Source organism: Heteronotia binoei, chromosome 14, assembly GCF_032191835.1.
Source record: "Heteronotia binoei isolate CCM8104 ecotype False Entrance Well chromosome 14, APGP_CSIRO_Hbin_v1, whole genome shotgun sequence".
Classification (NCBI taxonomy): Eukaryota; Metazoa; Chordata; class Lepidosauria; order Squamata; family Gekkonidae; genus Heteronotia; species Heteronotia binoei.
This window is the reverse complement of record NC_083236.1, coordinates 34,362,883-34,381,364: the sequence shown is the minus strand read 5'-3', so window position 1 is coordinate 34,381,364 and position 18,482 is coordinate 34,362,883. Positions and strand designations below refer to the sequence as shown.

The 18,482-nt window shown below is 44.0% G+C and overlaps 1 protein-coding gene across 1 annotated transcript in view; it reads right to left on the bottom strand.

Annotated features, from left to right (window-relative positions):
- The window catches only part of SLC38A8 (solute carrier family 38 member 8), a 52,958-nt gene that overhangs the window by 1,748 nt on the left and 32,728 nt on the right, over window positions 1-18,482 (bottom strand). Inside the window, exons 5-10 of the mRNA XM_060254017.1 lie at window positions 18,279-18,383; window positions 15,024-15,081; window positions 14,250-14,364; window positions 6,111-6,258; window positions 3,110-3,309; window positions 2,262-2,313 (exon numbers count right to left, since the gene is read on the bottom strand). Of these exons, the coding sequence (XP_060110000.1) occupies window positions 2,262-2,313; window positions 3,110-3,309; window positions 6,111-6,258; window positions 14,250-14,364; window positions 15,024-15,081; window positions 18,279-18,383 (678 nt within the window). The remainder of the gene's footprint in view (window positions 1-2,261; window positions 2,314-3,109; window positions 3,310-6,110; window positions 6,259-14,249; window positions 14,365-15,023; window positions 15,082-18,278; window positions 18,384-18,482) is intronic.

Genomic DNA, 18,482 nt, shown 5'->3' with positions numbered 1-18,482 from the left:
ATGCAGAAGGAAGCAAGAGAGAGAGAGAAGGAAGCAGATGACAGCCAGTTGCTCGGGGGCCTGACAGGAGCCCTCTGAGGGCCTGATTCAGCCCCCGGGCTGCATGTTTAACACCCCTGCTCTACAAGGTCACCATAAACTGACTATGACTTGACAGCACTTCCCACTATAACGTCAGTCAAAGTGCCTCATAAGTACCACTGTCCCAGATAAATCCATGTATCTTTGGGACGTCTGAAGCTTCCCACAGTGGCTTTGGTTTACCCTAATGTTCAAGTGGATTAAAGAGGCAACTTCCCCAAACTTCCCTGAACTTGTTTCTCAGCAACAGAAGGAAACATTTTGCAACCTTGCAGATTAAAAGATGGCTTCCATTTTATGATCTCTCATTTTAAGGTCAGCATTGATTTTAATGCGTCCTTCGAACGTGATCCTTGTGCATTGCTTCCTATTTTTAACAGCTGATATACTTTCCTAAGTGTATTGAATGCCTTTTTCCTCTCTGGAACACATCCAGGAAGCTATGCAGTGCAATCCTAATCAGAGTTACACCTTTCTAAACTCACTGACTTCAACAGGCTTCAAAGGTTATAAATCTGTTTAGGACTGCACTGGTTACCCATACAGCCAGAGTATTAATCTATTGATCAACCTGCTGCTCCTCTGTGGGCTGATCTCAGGCCTTCTCAATGGTAAGGCCTATTTTCATTGGAATGGCCTGGTGGAGAGGGTCAAGGGGGTACCGTCTCTGCCACCATGAGAAAAATGTGCCAGGCTGTCCTATTCCAGAGGGCTTTTGTTACTAGCCAGTTATCACTAGGGGTTTGTGAGGAAGTTAAAGTCACCAATTTATCTGAGCCAATGTGGTATAACAGAGTATTAGACTAAGACCTGAGAGACCCAGGTTCAAATTCCCATTCTGCCATAGAATAAGCTCTCTTGAGTTACCTTGAGTCAGTCTCTCTCAGCCTAACCTACCTCACAGAGTTGTTGCCGTAAGGATAAGATGGAGGAGGGAAGCAAGCCACTGTGGTTCCCCGCTGAGGAAAACAACAGAGTATAAATACCTAAATAAATATGTTGACTGTGCTAGTTGCCTTGAATCTGTGGAGAAAGGCAGGATAGTGACATTTGTAATACTAGGAAAAGAAGAGATTGGATTTATACCCTGCCCTTCACTCAGAGTCTTAGAGTGCCTCGCAATCTCCTTTCCCTTTCTCTCCCCACAACAGACACCTTGTGAGGTAAGGTGGGGCTGAGAGAGCTCTTTCAAGAACTGCTTCTGAGAGAGCAGTTTGAGAGAACTTGTGGCTGACCCAAGGTCACTCAGCAGGTGCATGTGGAGAAGTGGGGAATCAAACTTGGTTCTCCCAGATAAATAAGAGCCTGCACTCTTAACCACTACACCAAAATGGCTTCTAAAATCAATTTATATTCTACATTGTCAGTATGCCTCATCCCTGTACATATTTTATGATGTTATAATTTAAAATGCTTACACTCAACAATTGATCACACCTACTTTATACCTCCACTTTTCTCCCTAGTGGGGGCCCACAGTGGTTTACATCACTCTCTCCTCCTGTTTTTTCCTCACAATAGCCTTGAGAGGCAAGTTAGGCCAAGAGTGACTAAGGCCACCCAGCAAACTTCAAGAGGACTTTCCACTTGTTGTATGAAGGCATTTGTAGACAGTTGGAAGTGAGCTTACTATGTTCTCCTGGAGAGAAGAAGTTCAGTACTCACTGTATAGATATGCTTAACTAACATGGAAGAAGTTTTTCACAGAATGAGAACTCACCGAGATCTTGTTTGGGTTTTGATTCTAAATTAATTTTCTACAGTCCTACAGAGTCTTTATATGGAGTATCATTTCACTGAGAAATGCTCACGTACTTCATTGGACTGCAAAGACAACATTCAACAAGGACTATTGTATTGTTCTTGATAATGTGGGGCACCTTTTGTGTCCACTAGTGCTTGTTATGTGTGAATATATGGTGGGGAGTGCAGAATCTTTATATAGTAAAGGGGAGCTTCTCACACAGCATATTTGCTCTTTCCTTGTACTCTTGAGCGCTGTGAGCCTTTATCTTAAATCCAACTGGAAAGGAGGCATCAAAAGAACAGACACTAAGCAGTCCTAAAGGGAAGCCTCAACATCATCAATATTAGTGAGGGCATGGGGGGGCGGCAGACTGGCATTAAGTTGCACTAACAACTCTCCAGAGTCTTCATAGCCATATAAGGAATATACATACTTAGTCCTTGGCATGACTGTTTCTGTCTCCATTGTACACACCAAACACAGCCCTGCAATTGAGACAAATATTATTTTGCTTAATTTTTTTTTTTTTTAAAGCATTTCCATCCATCCCACTCTCAAGTGAGCCTTTTCAAAGGAGCTTTAAGTATCTCTGGCTCATATTCACTGTAGAATTTGCCACTCGTAGTCAGTCATGAAGTCCTCAAGGAACAATCTGAAGGCCAGAGAGTGGGCAAAGCAAGGCTTCCCCCTCAGACAGCCATTCTTCATACATTAGCATCATTTGAATCAAATACCTGGCTTGAAGTTCCTGATTTTTGCCTCCATTCCTCAGCCCAAGATATCTGTCATGGTTTAGAGGTACCAACCACATGGTTGCTGGAGAACTCCCACTATTCCAACTGATCTCCAGATAACAGAGATCAGTTCACCTAGAGAAAATGCCCACTTTGGAAGGTGGACTCTGGCATTGTGCCCCACCAAAGTCCCTCCCCTCCCCCAAACTTGGTCCTTCTCAGGTTTCACCCCCAAAATTTCCAGGTATTTTCCAACACAGAGCTGACAATGGCCAACCGAGAAGGTAAGAGGCAAAAGGGATGGATTTTCAGCCACAAGGATAACATTTTATTTTATTGAAAGACCTCTCTTTCAAGCCATTTCATCTGTAGCTACAATAAGAAGAGAAAACCTTTTGGGTAAGAAAAAAAGAGAAAGGCTGGAGAACACTAAATGGGCATTCAGTCACACAAAAACCTTGGCTCCCAGTCAGAATGAGGAACACCTTCATGACCTGCACTCTTAAAAAACAGTGCCATTTCTTCATCCTTCACAAAGTGGGCCTACCTGGAAAGATGAAGATGAAGAAAGCGCTGATGCCCCCAATGACGCTGATGATGTCACTGATGTCAGGGACGAAGAGGGCGATGATTAGCGTCACCATAACCCACACGGTGGTAAGCAAGATGCGCAGCCATTTCTCATAGGGCTCAGTGGTCAGGATGGAACAGTGCTTGGTGCCAAAGCAGATGTCCTGTAAGACTGACCTACCAAAGACAGATCACAGTTCTGCTCAGCACAGCAGACCATGTTGGTGGTTTTACTGCCAATTTCAGGTTCCAGATGCTCAGGATGGAGAAATATATTATCTTTTTAATGAGCTAGGATTTTTATTACACTGACTCTTTTTATTGCTATTCTTCTGGGGAGGGGGGGTCACTGATTACTGCAATTCATTGTAGCTTTTCCACTTGCCCACCCACAGCTGGCGAATTCCTATGCCAATTCCAGGAATGAAGCAATGCAGGAAAAAAGTAATGAGGCAATGTCACAGTGCCCACAATGCTCTAGGAGTTTCCCCAATCTCTATGGTCTACTGGGGCTGCGACATCACGTCTAGGCGATCATTCAGAAATGACATCACAGCATCCATTATACTACCTTCTCTTGCCCCTACTTTTCAAAAGGTCCATTATACTACCTTCTCTTGCCCCTATTTTTCAATAGCTAGGTATAGACCCAGTAACCCTAATTCAATAGATTCACTCTGTTAGCAGATTTTGGGGGAAATAATCCAGTCCTATACATAGAGAGTTGTTTTCAGTAATTTGTTGTAACAACAGGACTTGCAAAAAGCATTCACTATATATCTTCAGGATACAAAGTATCTGGAATGCTGGAAGGCCTAGCAACAGAACCTAGACTAAATTTCCCATCAGTGGGTCTGGAACTTCCTGCCTCCCCATCTTCCACTACAGTCCACTGATCCCTAGGAAATACTGTTTCCAGGAGATGGGAGCCCCAGAGGGACAATACCAGGAAGATCTGCAGCAGGAAGGGGTAATTGATGGTAATTTCAATTAATAGAAAATTCAGTCTGGATTGAACCCAATATACGATCCTACTTTATATCAAGTCAGAATGTTGGTCCATATATAGTCCAGTATTGTATTCTGGCTGGCAGAAATTATCATGCAGTGAACAGCCTTTCTAATTTATGCTACTGGAGTGTTTATTTGTTTAATGAAATGAGATATTGGGGATTGAACCTAGGATTTATTGCATGCAAGACTTTAGCACTGAATTATGTCACCTTCCCAAATAGCAGCATTAGGATGCTTATCGGGGACACTGTAATTGCATTCTCTATTGTACTTCCCAGCAATTACATGAGTAAATTTTAGATAGGTAGCTGTCAGACCTCTGCACCATGAACTGAACAATTTTGGCATCTGTTCATCACTTCCCTGAATGCAAAGAGATTCTAGGGAGACAGCTACAGTATTGGGATAGGAGGCTTTCAGGGTCCAAAACAGGCAATTTATTTTACAAACACATAAGCAGAACATAATGGAAGCAAACAGATAACTCCAAGTACAGAAAGCAAAGCTGCTGATCTGGCATCAGATTCATTATGCCCCAAGGTACCCCATATCCAGCTAACTCACCACTTTTGAACTCTGTTGGCTCTTTGAATCCTAATTGCTATCTTGGCCCCAGACTGTTTCTCTGCTCCTTCCAACTAGGTGGAAAGTGTCACCTTTCCAAATTGATGGATTTTGAATTCTACACACTACAGAGAGATTCCAAGGAAAACATCTCCTGTTATTTCCCTGGGATCAGAGCTTTTTTGTAGGAGGAACTCCTTTGCACATTAGGCCACACACCCCTGATGTAGCCAATCCTCCTGGAGCTTACAGTAGGCCCTGTACTAAGAGCCCTGTAAGCTCTTGGAGAATTGGCTACATCAGGGGTGTGTGGTCTAATATGCAAAGGAGTTCATGCTATTAAGAAAACCCCTTCCTGGGATGAAACTTCAGTAATCATCTTTAATTAGCAGAAGTCAGTCAGTCTTGAGAAAGGTCCTGACACTGCCAGTAACTTATGCAAATAAAGCCAATTTAGAGGTGGAATGAGTTGCGCCAGTTAGTCAAGAAGAGGGGTGGGCACTACAGTGGCACCAATGCCTCATCTCCCATGCACTATAAATATCCTCCAGCCGCCCTTTGACTTCAGAAATATCACACACTGTTGTGCGCAGACTTTATATAATTTTCCTGAAGTCATAAACTGCTTGGCTTCTAGGTGTAACATGCTGGCTTGCAATCTACACAAGTTTCTACACTTTCGCCATTCTCTCAGTGGCAAAGGACAGAAAGCCCAACCAACTTATTGCAAGGAATACTGAATCAAGTTTGTATACCCTTGACCAAAGAACAGTACACTCCTTCTATCTGGGATGGTTGTCCTCTTCCTCTGAGCACGCAGCTCCGGGAGGGACGTACATGGAGCGGTGAGGGAGGTAGGGGACACATGCCAAGCCAGCCAGATCAGCCAAATCAACCCTGGTGATTAATGGGGTGACAGATGTCACAGCCAGATAACCCTCAAGTTGAATTCCACCCCCCCACCCTGGACTCAAGGCCAGTGCGTGAGAGTAGGCCAGGTAGGCAGCTGCCTAGGGCACCACCTGACTGCAGGGGCAGGGCGAGGGCACCCTGTTCCCACTCATGCTCTCCCCACTGCACACCATCCCTGTCCAGACCTGGGTGGGGGCAGCGCACAGCATGTTCACTCAGCTTGGAGGCGTTCAGAGCTACTCCGAATGCCTCTGAGCCAAGCAAATGTGCTGCACACGCCGCCCAGCTCCTTCCAGATCTGAAGGGGGCTGAGGAGGGTGTGTGGTGTGGCTCCCCCACCCAGCCTGCCCAAGCTGAGTGGAAACTGTGGGCTGGTACATGCCCCTTGCCTGGGGCTCCAGAAGCCCCAGCGCCGGCACTGGTTTGACTTGACAGAATCCTGTTCCTGCATTCTGGGGGTCAAACCATAAGAAAATCCTGAACCTTACCTTCCCAGCAGAAGAACAATCGGGTAGATGGTGATGATAGAGACTCCAAACAATAGCCGAGCTATGATGACCACCACGTCAGTTCCAGGGTAGGACATCAGGATATCAGCAGCGACATCAGCACCGAATGTCAAATAGCCATAGAGCCCTACACAGGAGACAGTCCCTTGTGCCTGTTAGGCAGAGCAATTAACAGCTGAGGGAAGAGCTAGGAGAGTGAACCACATATGACTTTAGCACAGTACAGACAGACACATGTGTGGCACAGTATTCCCTGACAGTAAGAAACGAGGATGTTCAAGGACATGTGTGTACCCCTAAATGCAGGAAAGTTATGCTTCCTGGCACATCTTCACCATATGCTTATAGAAACACATACTCCTGTCAATGTACTCCACAGGGTCTTCAAATGCCACATACCAAATATATACTCAAACCCCAAACACAGGGCTTTTTTTATAGCAGGAGTCCTTTGCATATTAAGCCACACACCCCTGATGTAGCCAATCCTCCATGATCTTACAGGCTGTTATTACAGGGCCTACTGTCAGCTCTTGGAGGATTGACTACATCATGGGGGTATGGCCTAATATGCAAAGGAGTTCCTGCCCTGCACAGATTCAAATCCACAATGAAAACAGCTAACAGCAAAGACCAAAGCTGTTATTATGTTAAAAGCAGAATAAATTAGTTGTGCATCTAGACATCAGGAAGGAGGTAACCTACATGCAGTCTCTGTTCCTGTGTGGTTGTCCCTCCCCCCCCCCCCATTAGTGTCCATCTCTGTGCTGGGGGAATGGAGGAGGAGGGGATAACATAAAATATCAGCTCTTCCTCCAAGCTGGTGTTTATGGCACCACCCTCTCCTTTTTGTAAGCTTAGCTGATGGGGAACAAAAACTTCATCTGTCAGGCAGAACACAGTATTAAAACAGCTCTTAAATCCAGTCCAGTGTTTAGAGAAAAGAATGCCGTAGATTGGAAGCTTGCCCCCTATAAAGGTAATGTGTGCTGTCTAGTCGCAACAGGCCCATGGTGAAGTCCTACCTCATGCACTTTCCAAGGCAAAATATGAGCAGAGGCGGTTGACTATTGCATTCCTCAGCATAGCAACCCTAGTCTTCCTTGGCCATCTCCCATGCAAGTACCAACCCCACTTGGCTTCCAAATTCTGCCAAGACCAGTCTAGTCTGGGCCGCTGTGTATATAAGGACTGGCTACTAGATATAGGACCAAACTTTGAAAAAAATCCTTATTGTTTTACACTACTTTTGTTTGCTGAGTTTCAATTTATATAGTACTTTTTAAATCCCTACCATCCCTCCAAGAATTCTGTACTGGCATCCAGAGTCCACCCAATGTAAACTATCCCCATGTCACACCATGAGCTCCATGGCCAAGTAGGGGATTCTGAACCCAGGTCTCCTCATTCCTAATCGGGAAAGCTACCTATTCATGGAAGTCAGTTGCTCCCATTAAATCAGACTCATCTACCTGCTGGAGAGCCAGTGCGGTGTAGTGGTTGAAAGCAGCAGACTCTGACCTGGAGAGCTGGGTTTGATTCCCCACTCCTCCTCCACATGAAGCCAGCTGGGTGACCTTGGGCCAGTCACAATTCTCTCAGAGTTCTCTCCGCCCCACCTGCCTCACAAGGTGACTGTTGTAGGCAGACGAAAGGAAGGCAATTATAAGCTGCTTTGAGACCCCTCATGGTAGAGAAAAGAGCCCCGTAGCACAGAGTGGTAAAGCTGCAGTACTGCAGTCGGAGCCCTCTGCTCACGACCTGAGTTCAATCTCAGCAGAAGCTGGTTCAGGTAGCTGGCTCCAGGTTGATTCAGCCTTCCATCCTTCCGAGGTCGGTAAAATGAGTACCCAGCTTGCTGGGGGGAAAGTGTAGATGACTGGGGAAGGCAATGGCAAACCACCACGCAAAAAGTCTGCTGTGAAAACGTGAAAACATCACCACCCCAGAGTCGAAAACGACTGGTGCTTGCACAGGGTACTTTTTTTTTATGGTAGAAAAAAGCTGGCTATTAAAACCTGTTCTTCTACTGCAGAAGATTCAGCATTGGAAGAAAAAATCCACTCTGACTCTACCAATGACTACTTTTGAAAATTCATACACTGATTGCTTTTTGTGAAGCCCTCAAGGGAATTCACAAGAAAAGGGAAAAAACAGTGGCCAACATCACCACAACACTAAATGTCAACTGAACACACAAAAGCAGCTTTGCCAGATAAAATCTTAAATGCCATTAGAAGTTTGAGGAAAATGCAAAAGGCATTGCTAGATGCCTAAATATTACAAGAGAGTTGGGCAAAACTAAAACAGGCTTTGTAAAATGTATGGTATAAAATGATATAAAATGCAGCTTGGATCCTCCCAGAGGATATTCACACACTTTGGGGTCCTTGGATAAACGGAAGCGTGTGGAGGGAAAAACTGTGACCCTAACCCCTTGTGCTACAGTAAACATCATATCTCTCAATTTGGACAACAACTATGGGCAAGCAGAAAAATACTTTGAGAGTCTCAAAGCATTTTTCTGCTTGCAAACAGTTGCTGTCCAACCAATTTCTTGGCATGGTAAGATCAAAAGAGGAAAAGTGCTCAGTGTTGCACAAGATCTTATACAGGCAGGACTGCACTCAATCTGTTTACACATTTCCACTTGTGCATCACTGGATCCAAGCCATGAATGAGAACTTATTTACAGTAGGATTTGTAAAGGTTACTGGAAACAAATGGAGATCTACAAGTGGTCAACTATTCTTACTGGCTCAACATTAGCAACACACTTTTCAGAGTAAAGGTAAAAGAAAGCCCCTCTAGTGTGGTTTATCTCCCAAAGCTAAACATGGGGGGGGGGGGGGGGGGACTTGAATACTTTCATCCCCTTAAGTAAATCTGGGGTTTATTGTCTTCTCAGCTCCCATGGTAGCTAAATCCAGAGCAAGTAACCCCATTGCAAAAGACATTTACAGAGAGAGAGACATGCTTCTCTTTCTGTGAAGAAATAGAGAATCTAGCCTTCTGTGGACAGAACAATCAACATTCATGCTGTTAAACAAAAGCTGTCTATAAAAGTCATACAACAGGAGTTGCATTATTGAGCTCCTTCAAACAGTCAGGGTGATCCAGATTTAAACAGGACATCCTTTTCTTTCTTTTTCTTTTCTTTTTCTTGAAATATAAGAAATATGGAGATGAGAGAAAACCGTTATGGATAGTGCCAGCCGAAGTGATAAAAATAACAGCTGAGACGGGTGAAGAAAAGTGGTTGTCATATAATCAACTATTAAAAATACAAAGTGGCAAAATAGAATTGAAAACTGTTGAAGAGCTGGATAATAAATATGATTGGTTTCAAATGCAACAAATAAAGAGCTTGGTGGAGAATGACATTAAAACTGAAGGAATAAGAAAAGAGCAAACAGAAATGGAAAAAGTTCTGCTTGGAGACAACGAAAAATTAATTTCAAAATTATATAAATTACTTTTAAAATGGTCTACGGAAGATGAAGTAGTGAAATCTCAAATGATTAAGTGGGCAATTAATGTAAATAAAGAAATACAGATGGAAACTTGGGAATATTTGTGGAAGAACTCTATGAAGCTTTCGACATGTCATAGTATTAAAGAGAACTGTTTTAAAATGATGTATAGATGGTATATGACTCCTGAAAAATTGGCAAAGATGAACAACAAGATGCCAGACAGACGTTGGAAATGTAAAAAACATGAAGGTTCCTTCTACCATATGTGGTGGACTTGTGAAAGAGCAAAAAAGTATTGGCAGATGATTCAACAAGAAATTTCTAGGATCTTGGGATATGAATTTAAGAAAGTTGCAGAGACTTTTCTATTGGGATTACAAATGGAAAAATTTCCAAAAGAAGATAGAACTATAATTTGGTACTTGCTTTTAGCTGCTAGGACATTATATGCGCAGTTGTGGAAGCAAGAAAAAATACCAGAGAAATGGGATTGGATTGTAAAAGTTATGGCATGGAGTGAAATGGACAAATTAACAAGAATTTTAAGAGACTATGATTTAGAAGTTTTTAAGATGGAGTGGAAAAAGTTCAGAAGATATGTAGAAAAAGAGTGGAAAATAAAAGGACATTGGACAATTTTTGATAATGATTAAGTCTTAGAAAAAAGAAGAATATTAATTTTTGGTTCATTAGTTAAGGGTACCTTTAAACATTAGTACTTTAAGTAACTAACACCGGCGGGGGTCAAGTAACGGGGGGAGGGGTGGGTAGAAAATATATGGGATAGATAAAAGAAGTTATTAATGATGCAAGAAATATAATTTGTTACCATATGTTACCAAATAAAATTGTTTTAACCACCAGATTTAAACAGGACAAGCTTGGATCAGATGGTTGTATTCAGGCACCCCTTCACACCCACACCTTACTTAAACAACTGCTTCGCATGCATCTGCAGTATGCCAGCCAGGGCTTTTTTTTGTAGCAGGAACTCCTTTGCATATAAGGTCTCACACACACACACACGATGTAGCCAGTCTTCCAAGAGTTTACAAGACTCTCAGTACGGGGCCTACTGTAAACTCCAGAAAGATTGGCTACATCAGGGGATGTGGTCTAATATGCAAAGGAGTTCCTGCTACAAAAAAAGCCCTGATGCCAGTAAGCCATAGTCCAGGCAGCCACTGCACTGGTGAGCTGATATATCATCTGTGGCAACAACGCACTCATAGCAGTACCGCTGGTAGTGAGAGCCTGAGTCTGCGAAAGATCATCCAACCTGGCTGACCTGCCAGCATCAATGACACAGCCCGATTATTCACTGGTGTTTGGTATTTTGGAAATTTCTTATGAGAAATTTAAGCCATGATCCAGTTTCTTCCCTTTGACTGACACCTGGACTGCTGTATTTGTGCAGGAATTCTATTAACTGTTTTATAATTCTCAGCCTTTGGCACTGAATGGTTTCACAGCAAGATTTCCCTTCATTTAAATGATTTTTCTGAAGGTTATGTATTTAACATGCTATGACTAAAGATGGCAGGGGAGGCAGCATCGGATAGCCTGATCTTGCCAGAGCTCAAAAGCTAAGCAAGCTGATTTCTTGGATGGGAGAGCACCAAGAAGACTCTGCAGAGGAAGGCAAGACTTGCTCCTCACAAGTCTTGAAACCCCCTCACCAGTGGTCGTTTTGTAGAAAAATAGGTAGTGGAGCTCATCCAGGGATTGTTATGCAGCTGCACCCAGTATTCAATGGGCAAGGTGGGGAGGAGGAGGAGGGGGGGGAACCCTCAGAAAGGTGCAGGAGCTGAGCTCCTACTGAATCCGAGGCCTGCCCCTCACTGAGGTTGTTAGAAGTCAACTGCCATGACAGCGCTTATGTACATATCTCTAATGATGTCAGGAGTTGCTTCCAGCTTTTTTTGAAAAAGCATGCCGTCAGTACCTAATATTAAATGTATTTTATTTTAGAGGCCTTTGATCTCTCAGCTTCTATCTGGTCTGAAGTCAGACGATTGTATTTTGCTTGCCAAAAGACTCACACAGGATGCTAGAAGTCTTTCAAGCACACAAGTACTATGGACTGTTATAAATCAAAGTTCGCTTTTGGCTGAGAACTGCATAAAATAAGGGATACCTTATTGCTTGCCGAAGAGAAAGCATTCTAGCTGCTCTTGCACAAGACACTATTCCTATCTAGAGGCAATTAAATGGATGATTGAGAAACACTTGCAGGGAAGCCACTGAACTCTGAAGATAAGAAAGAGCAGAGAAACACATAGGGTGAGCAATGATGTGGGGGAAGCATCATTACAGAGGTGGAGGGGAAACAGCCAACATGGGGCTGCCATTTTAAGCAGCATCCACATGGCCCTCATCGCATAAAATTCTGCCCTGTGCTTCATGCCTTTGCAGGTCTTCGAGCCCAGATCTTTCCAGATGGAGAGCAAGACACCCCCTTATACCACTAGTGTTGCCAGCTCTGAGACTGGGAAGTTCCTGGAAATTTAGGGGTGGAGTCTGAGGAAAAAAAAGGTAGGGGGTGGGAGAGCATAATGTCACACAAACCACCCTCCAAAGCAGCCATTTTCTCCAGGGGAACTGATCTCTGTAATCTGGAATTCTGCTGTAATTCTGAGAAATCCTCCCAATCCACCACCTCCTAGCTGGTAACCCTACACAACACTGACTTGAACATTAAAAGTAATTTCCAACACAGAGGATTCCTTCTTGGGCAATGGAAACAGAAAGATGTGAAAAAACATATACTAGCACTGCCGAAACCACCATAGCCTCCAGCCACTGGCCGGTTAGTTGTTGGGGGTAGACCCTGTAGAAGCAATGTATCCCTGGCCACAGAAGTATCATCAAAAAGAGCAAGGTGAGAAGGTTAGAGGGAGGTCTGGGCACCAGGAATGATGCAAGTCTCCATGGGTCACTTGCACATGTATGAAGCCATATTGTTGGGTTCCCTTCCCCCATAATATTCAGGGTCATCAAATACAAGTCCATTGGATGTTCAGGACAGAAAGAAGAAACTGGTTCCTTCACACACTTCGTTAGCTTGCAGTGTTCATGGTCTCAAGACATAAAAATGGCCACTGGGATGGAGCCATGGTGGTTCTATGCTGCAGCATCTGTTTTGCAAGCATGAAAGTCTCAGGTTCAATTACCATTATCTCCAATTAAAAAGGTGAAGCTAGTCCCCTGTGCAATCACCAGCCATTTCCAATTTTGGGGTGGCATCGCATTATGACGTTTTCATGGCAAACCTTTTACAGGGTGGTTTGCCATTGCCTTCTCCAGTCATCTACACTCCCCCCCCCCCCCAGCAAGTTGGTTACTCATTTTACCAATCTCGGAAAGATGGAAGGCTGAGTCAACGTTGAGCCGGCTACTTGAACCCAGCTTCTGCCAGGATTGAACTCAGGTTGTGAGCAGAGATTGGACTGCAGCACTGCAGTTTACCACTCCGCGCTACTGGGCTCCTGTATCTCCAGTTAGGGCTTCAGTAAATGATGCAGAAGATCTCTACCCAAAAACCAGGCCCCTGAGAGCTGCTGTGTGCCAGGACAAACAATACTGATCTTCCTAGTCCAAAACTCCAGCTCAGGAGAAGACAGTTTCATGAGCTTCCATGGATTCCAAATGGGACAAGACAAACCCATGGAGGAGGAGAAACCTAACAATGGCACCTGGTCATGATGGCTATATAGATATAGTCAGATCCCCAGATCCATTGTACTAATTATCCTGCAGGGAAAGGAGTGTTCCCAGTTCTTGCATTAGAGAAGGCTCTTTCCACTGGTACAGTATGCCTCAGACACAAAAGGCTGGATCCGCAGGTCCATTCCACTGACAGAAGGACTCTTCTCTAGAGGAAGGAGCCTGGCATTGATGCAAGAACATCGAGATGGACAAAACACCACTTGGCAGGGGGGCAACAGTAAGAACACTAGCCCTGCTGTACTTTCTATGATCCTTTAGTTACCCACTGTGGGGATGAGGAAGAGGGTGCTGGACTCTGCATACCTTTGTTTCCATCTAAGCTTATGGGTCAGGCTGGGGTCATTTCATAGAAAAAGAGGTGCCAGGGCTCATTAGCGCAACTCATTTGCATATATACCACACACCCCTGACATCACCGGAAGGGGTACTAAATTATATCAGCTCAGCATCTACCTTAAAATGCTTTTTGAATTATAATTCTTGTAATAAAACCTTATTCCCATCATACCTTTTAAATTACTTTCTCCTATGTGGCCACAGTGGCGTGAGGAAGATTTCCATCTGTCTGCTTCATATGTTTATTTTCCCATTTTTTGTGAGGGAAAATATGAGGAAGTTTGTCAAATCTTAGAATTCAGCAAAATTCTCACAGGGAGTTTGAACAATGGAGCCCAGAAGCAAGAGAGGGGTTTTTTGTTTTGTTTTTTTGGGGGGGAGGCGGGGTTAAGAAAGAAAGAGCACAATAGAATGTACTGGAGCTCCTGCCCAAAATGAGGCCTGGGTCAGGCCCTTCTTCTGCAGAATTTATTCTGGGCCCAGAATTTGAAGATACTTGGTATCAAAGAGGGAGCTCCCAAGATTCTTGGCAGAGGGGCTGGAGGGAAGAAGAGCAAGTCAGAGTGGCTAAGTTTACCTGTCAGAGAATAAATAAGCAAGCAGAACAGCATGGACACCACAGATACCAGAACCCAGTGGGAGAGCTTCTTATTTTTCATGCTGCTGTAGATGGCAATGCATGCCTCATGGCACTGGAAGACAAAGAACAGGCCAATAAAGGCGGGGCTGTGGCTCAGAGGAAGTGTTTCTGCTTTGCATCCAGAAGCTCCCAGGTTCAATCCCTGGCATCTTCAGTTTAAAAGACCAGGTAGGAGGTGATGTGAAAGACCTCTGCCTGAGACCTTGGAGAGCCAGTCTGAGCAGACAATACTCATCCTGATGGACCAAGAGTCTCATAGACTAGGAGGCAGCTTCATGTGTGTTCATGAGGCATTAACCTTCCCTGGCTTCAAGGCTCCCCCAGCATGCTCCCTCCTCGCCACCTTTGTCCCAACAGATATGATTAACAGTTCCATTGATAAAGCAAACAATATGGGGGGAAACAGGCAGCCTCCTTTTCTTACTATACAATGTGCCTTCTCCCTTTCTGGGCATGAGCAAGTTTAATTGCTCCCTTAGCAACAGCATTCTTTTATATATAATATCAATTTGGCATCTAAGCTCTAGCTTGTGATCTGAATCTTACTTAAAAAGGAAAGAAACCATTCCCTTCCAAGAAGAAACTTCAGAAGCTTCCCATATGTCCACCCAGCTCCTCCCACCTTCTTCCAAAAGGAGCTCAAAAAGGAGAGTGGACTGAAAAGAAGAGAGCCAGATTCCCGTCAGAGAAAGAGAAATTTTAACCCGTTACCTGAAATCCAAAGCAGATTGTTGGGACAACACTGAACACAGAAGCCCAGGAAGAAACCCTATAAAATTGGAAAGGGGTGAAAGAATAGGAACATCAAGTGAGATATGAGAAGCAAGACAGTGTTAAACAGAGCAGGTACTCACCACACGAAATGCAGGCAGAAAACACTGGGGGTGGGAGCTAGACAGCCAGACTACACCTTTTAGAGCAAAGATACTTAGTGGTTCAGGAGCCATATGTAGCTCTGTGACACTTCACCTGTTGCTCTTTGAAGCACTGCGCTGCATCTGCCCCACGATTCAGGAAAGTGAGCAAAGCCCTTCCCAAATACAGCATTTGGTTGGCACGTGATACCCACCTTGAAATAGCCACAACCAGAGGAACAGGTAAGTTATAAGCCTCCTGGAGGCACAGGTTGCCTCAAGTCAGCCACAGAAGTCAATGTTGGTCTCCATGAGCTGCTGAGTGAGCGCCAGCGCCTTGGAGGTTCTATCAGGAGGTGCACTTTGGTGAACCTTTCACCAAAAGCCAGTGGGCTCTTCTCTCCCACTGAACTGATGAAAATGGTTATCTTTGTACAGGCAGTCTTAAAATGAGTTTAAGATCCCTATCACACTCATTCCTATGTATGTTTATTCAGACAGAAGTTCATCAGGCATTGATCAAAAATACACAGGACTATAATCTATTTCTCCACTACTATCAAGGCATGGAAACTGTAGTTTTGAGAAAGTAATAAGTCCTCTCAGCAACATCATAATATCAGCCATGACATGGCTGGAGGGGAGAAGAGAGGGAACAGAGAAAGACACACCAGATGATGTTTGCTTCAGGGATGTGGTATCACATCTCACAATGGCTTGAGGGGATGGCACCACCCAAGCCAAGTTTTAGCATTACTTACATCTGTAACTAAATTCACAACCTAGAAGAGGTTCACATTTCTATTGTGAAATGGAAAAAAGAATCAACAGCACCTTAACATAAGAGAAGTCATGTTGGATCAGGCCAGTAGCCCACACAGAGGCGAAAAAATCAAGGTGCCATCAGGAGGTTCACCAGTAGAGTCATAACTCCAGAAGCCCTCCCACTGTTGCCCCCGAAGCACCAAGAATACAAAGCATCACTGCCCCAAGCATAGTGTTCCCTCTACACGTTGTGGCGAATAGCCACCAATGGACCTCTGCTTCATGTTTATCTAATCTCCTCTTGAAACTGCCTATGCTTGTAGCTACCACTACTTCCCATGGCAGTGAATTCCATGTTTTAAACACTCTTTGATTGAAGAAGTACTTCCTTCTCTCTGTTCTAAGCCTACTGCTCATTAATTTCATTGAGTGCCCACAAGTTCTTGTATTGTGAGAAAGGGCAAAAAGTACTTCTTTCTCTAACTTCTCTATCCCATGCATAATGTTGTAAATCTCTATCATGTCACCCCTCAATTGTCATTTCTCCAAGCTATGAAAGCCTTAACCTCATTAACCTTTCTTCATAGGGAAGGTATTCTACCCTCTTAGTGATTTTAGTTGCCCTTCTCTATACCTTTTCCAGTGCTATATTTTTTGTGGCATGGTGGCCTGAAGTGTACACAGTATTCCAAATGAGGCCACAGCAGATTTAGACAGGGGCGTTATGATACTGGCTGATGTGTTTTCAACCCCCTTAAAGACGTTATAAAGATGAATAAGTTATGCTGCGATAAGTTTTGTTACTCTTTAAGGTGCCAGCAAACTCCCAGTTTCTACAGACTAACACAACTAGCCAACAGGAATCTGCAAAACCAAACATACAAGGCTGGGGCTCTGTTGGGATTAGCAAGTCTGCAGCACTTCAGTAATTACAGAGTTAACCCTATTGTTATTCTTAGTCAACAGGAAGTAACGTGTTTACTGTAACCTATCTGTTAGCTAGAGAGAAAGCCCACGAAAGTCTGTAGGAGGTCTTAGTTAAATGACCAGTAATTAAGTGTTGTGATTGGAAATCAATGTATTGCCTATTCTGCATTTTATGGCATCTCTTCCTCCCTTTGTCTAAGTTTGGAGAAGAGAAGCCATTCCTAGCTTTGTTCTCAAGGTGTAAACATGTAGAAGTTAGTGTCTGTTATTTTCTTCCCAGTTTACCCTTCCTGTAGTTTTAAGTAAAGGAGTCATATTCTTTTAAACACATACATGATCTCTGTGTATTCTCTGCTGTGCTACTCATTTCTAACTCTGCTAAATAATATTTTTCTCTAAGAATACCCAACAGGCTCATGGCAAGGAAAACTGGAATAAAGCATCTCATGTCAGGAAGGCAGTTGTTTTTAATGGGTCTGATCACCATTTTTATGTATGGAGGTGGGAGAGACGGATCTGGGGAGATTTTATCAGCAAGAAGGGAATTTCACAGACTGGGAGCAGGTTAGAAGAATGGCTCAAATTCCTATCCTTCCCCCATCATCCACACCCCGTTTCCAGCTCCAACACCTCCATGTTGCTTTTTGTCATAAACTAGCTGCATGCATCCCCTAAATGAGGTAAATCACAGCTTGGGGAGGGAGTGATCAGGCAGAAATGGCACAAGGGAAAGTTATATCTCACACATGCACCACGGTCTTGATTCAGCTCAAGATATCCCATCCCTACAACGCACTGGGGATTGCGACTCTCCCCTTCCAGTGTCTCGTCTAGCTAGACCCAAAGCACACAAATATGGAAGGGGGGGGGGGGGGGCGGGAGGAGAAGGAATAGTGAAGGTGAAGCCAGAAAATGCAAACCTGTGTCCCCGCAGCCTGACCACATGCCAGTGGTTCTCTAATTCTACCCAGGATCAAGCTGAAAGTCCTGAACTGCCAATCTTTTTGCTCCTCTGTTCTGCAGGAACAATATTTTACTTTTGTGTGCACAGAGAATGCAAGAGGCTGAAAGGCATTTGAAGCAGAGTATGGCAGCATGTTCTAAATCCCTCTTTGGGTCCAGCTTGGACATAATATCCTGACCTGCCATAGGGGGTAGGAAGACACATTATGCAAGAGTTCATTTCACACCCTGTAGGAACACTCACACAAGCCACTTTAAGGCAGCATCTGGGGATGAGAGGAATCAGAGGAAGTGTTCCATTCAGTGGGAAGAAAAGGAACTGTGAACTGTTTCATTCAATTGCATTCTAGCAGTGTACCTGTAAAGCTAGGGGTCTAAAAAGTCACCACAGACTTTTTAGACCAACGTCTGAAATCTCACAGCCTGTTCAAAGTGAATAACGTGAGCCAGCACTTACCCGGAAGAACGGTGATGCTCATACTTGACACTGTGATCCGTTCTGATGTAATATTTTATTATGATGACTAGCATTAAATAGCAAGCAGCCAAGGTCCCAAGAATACTGAAACATACAAAGAGAGAGACTAAAGGAAAATCAGCCCAGCCCTGCATTCCAACCACAAGCATGATTCATCCTCCTCCACTTTGCAGCTTAAGAACA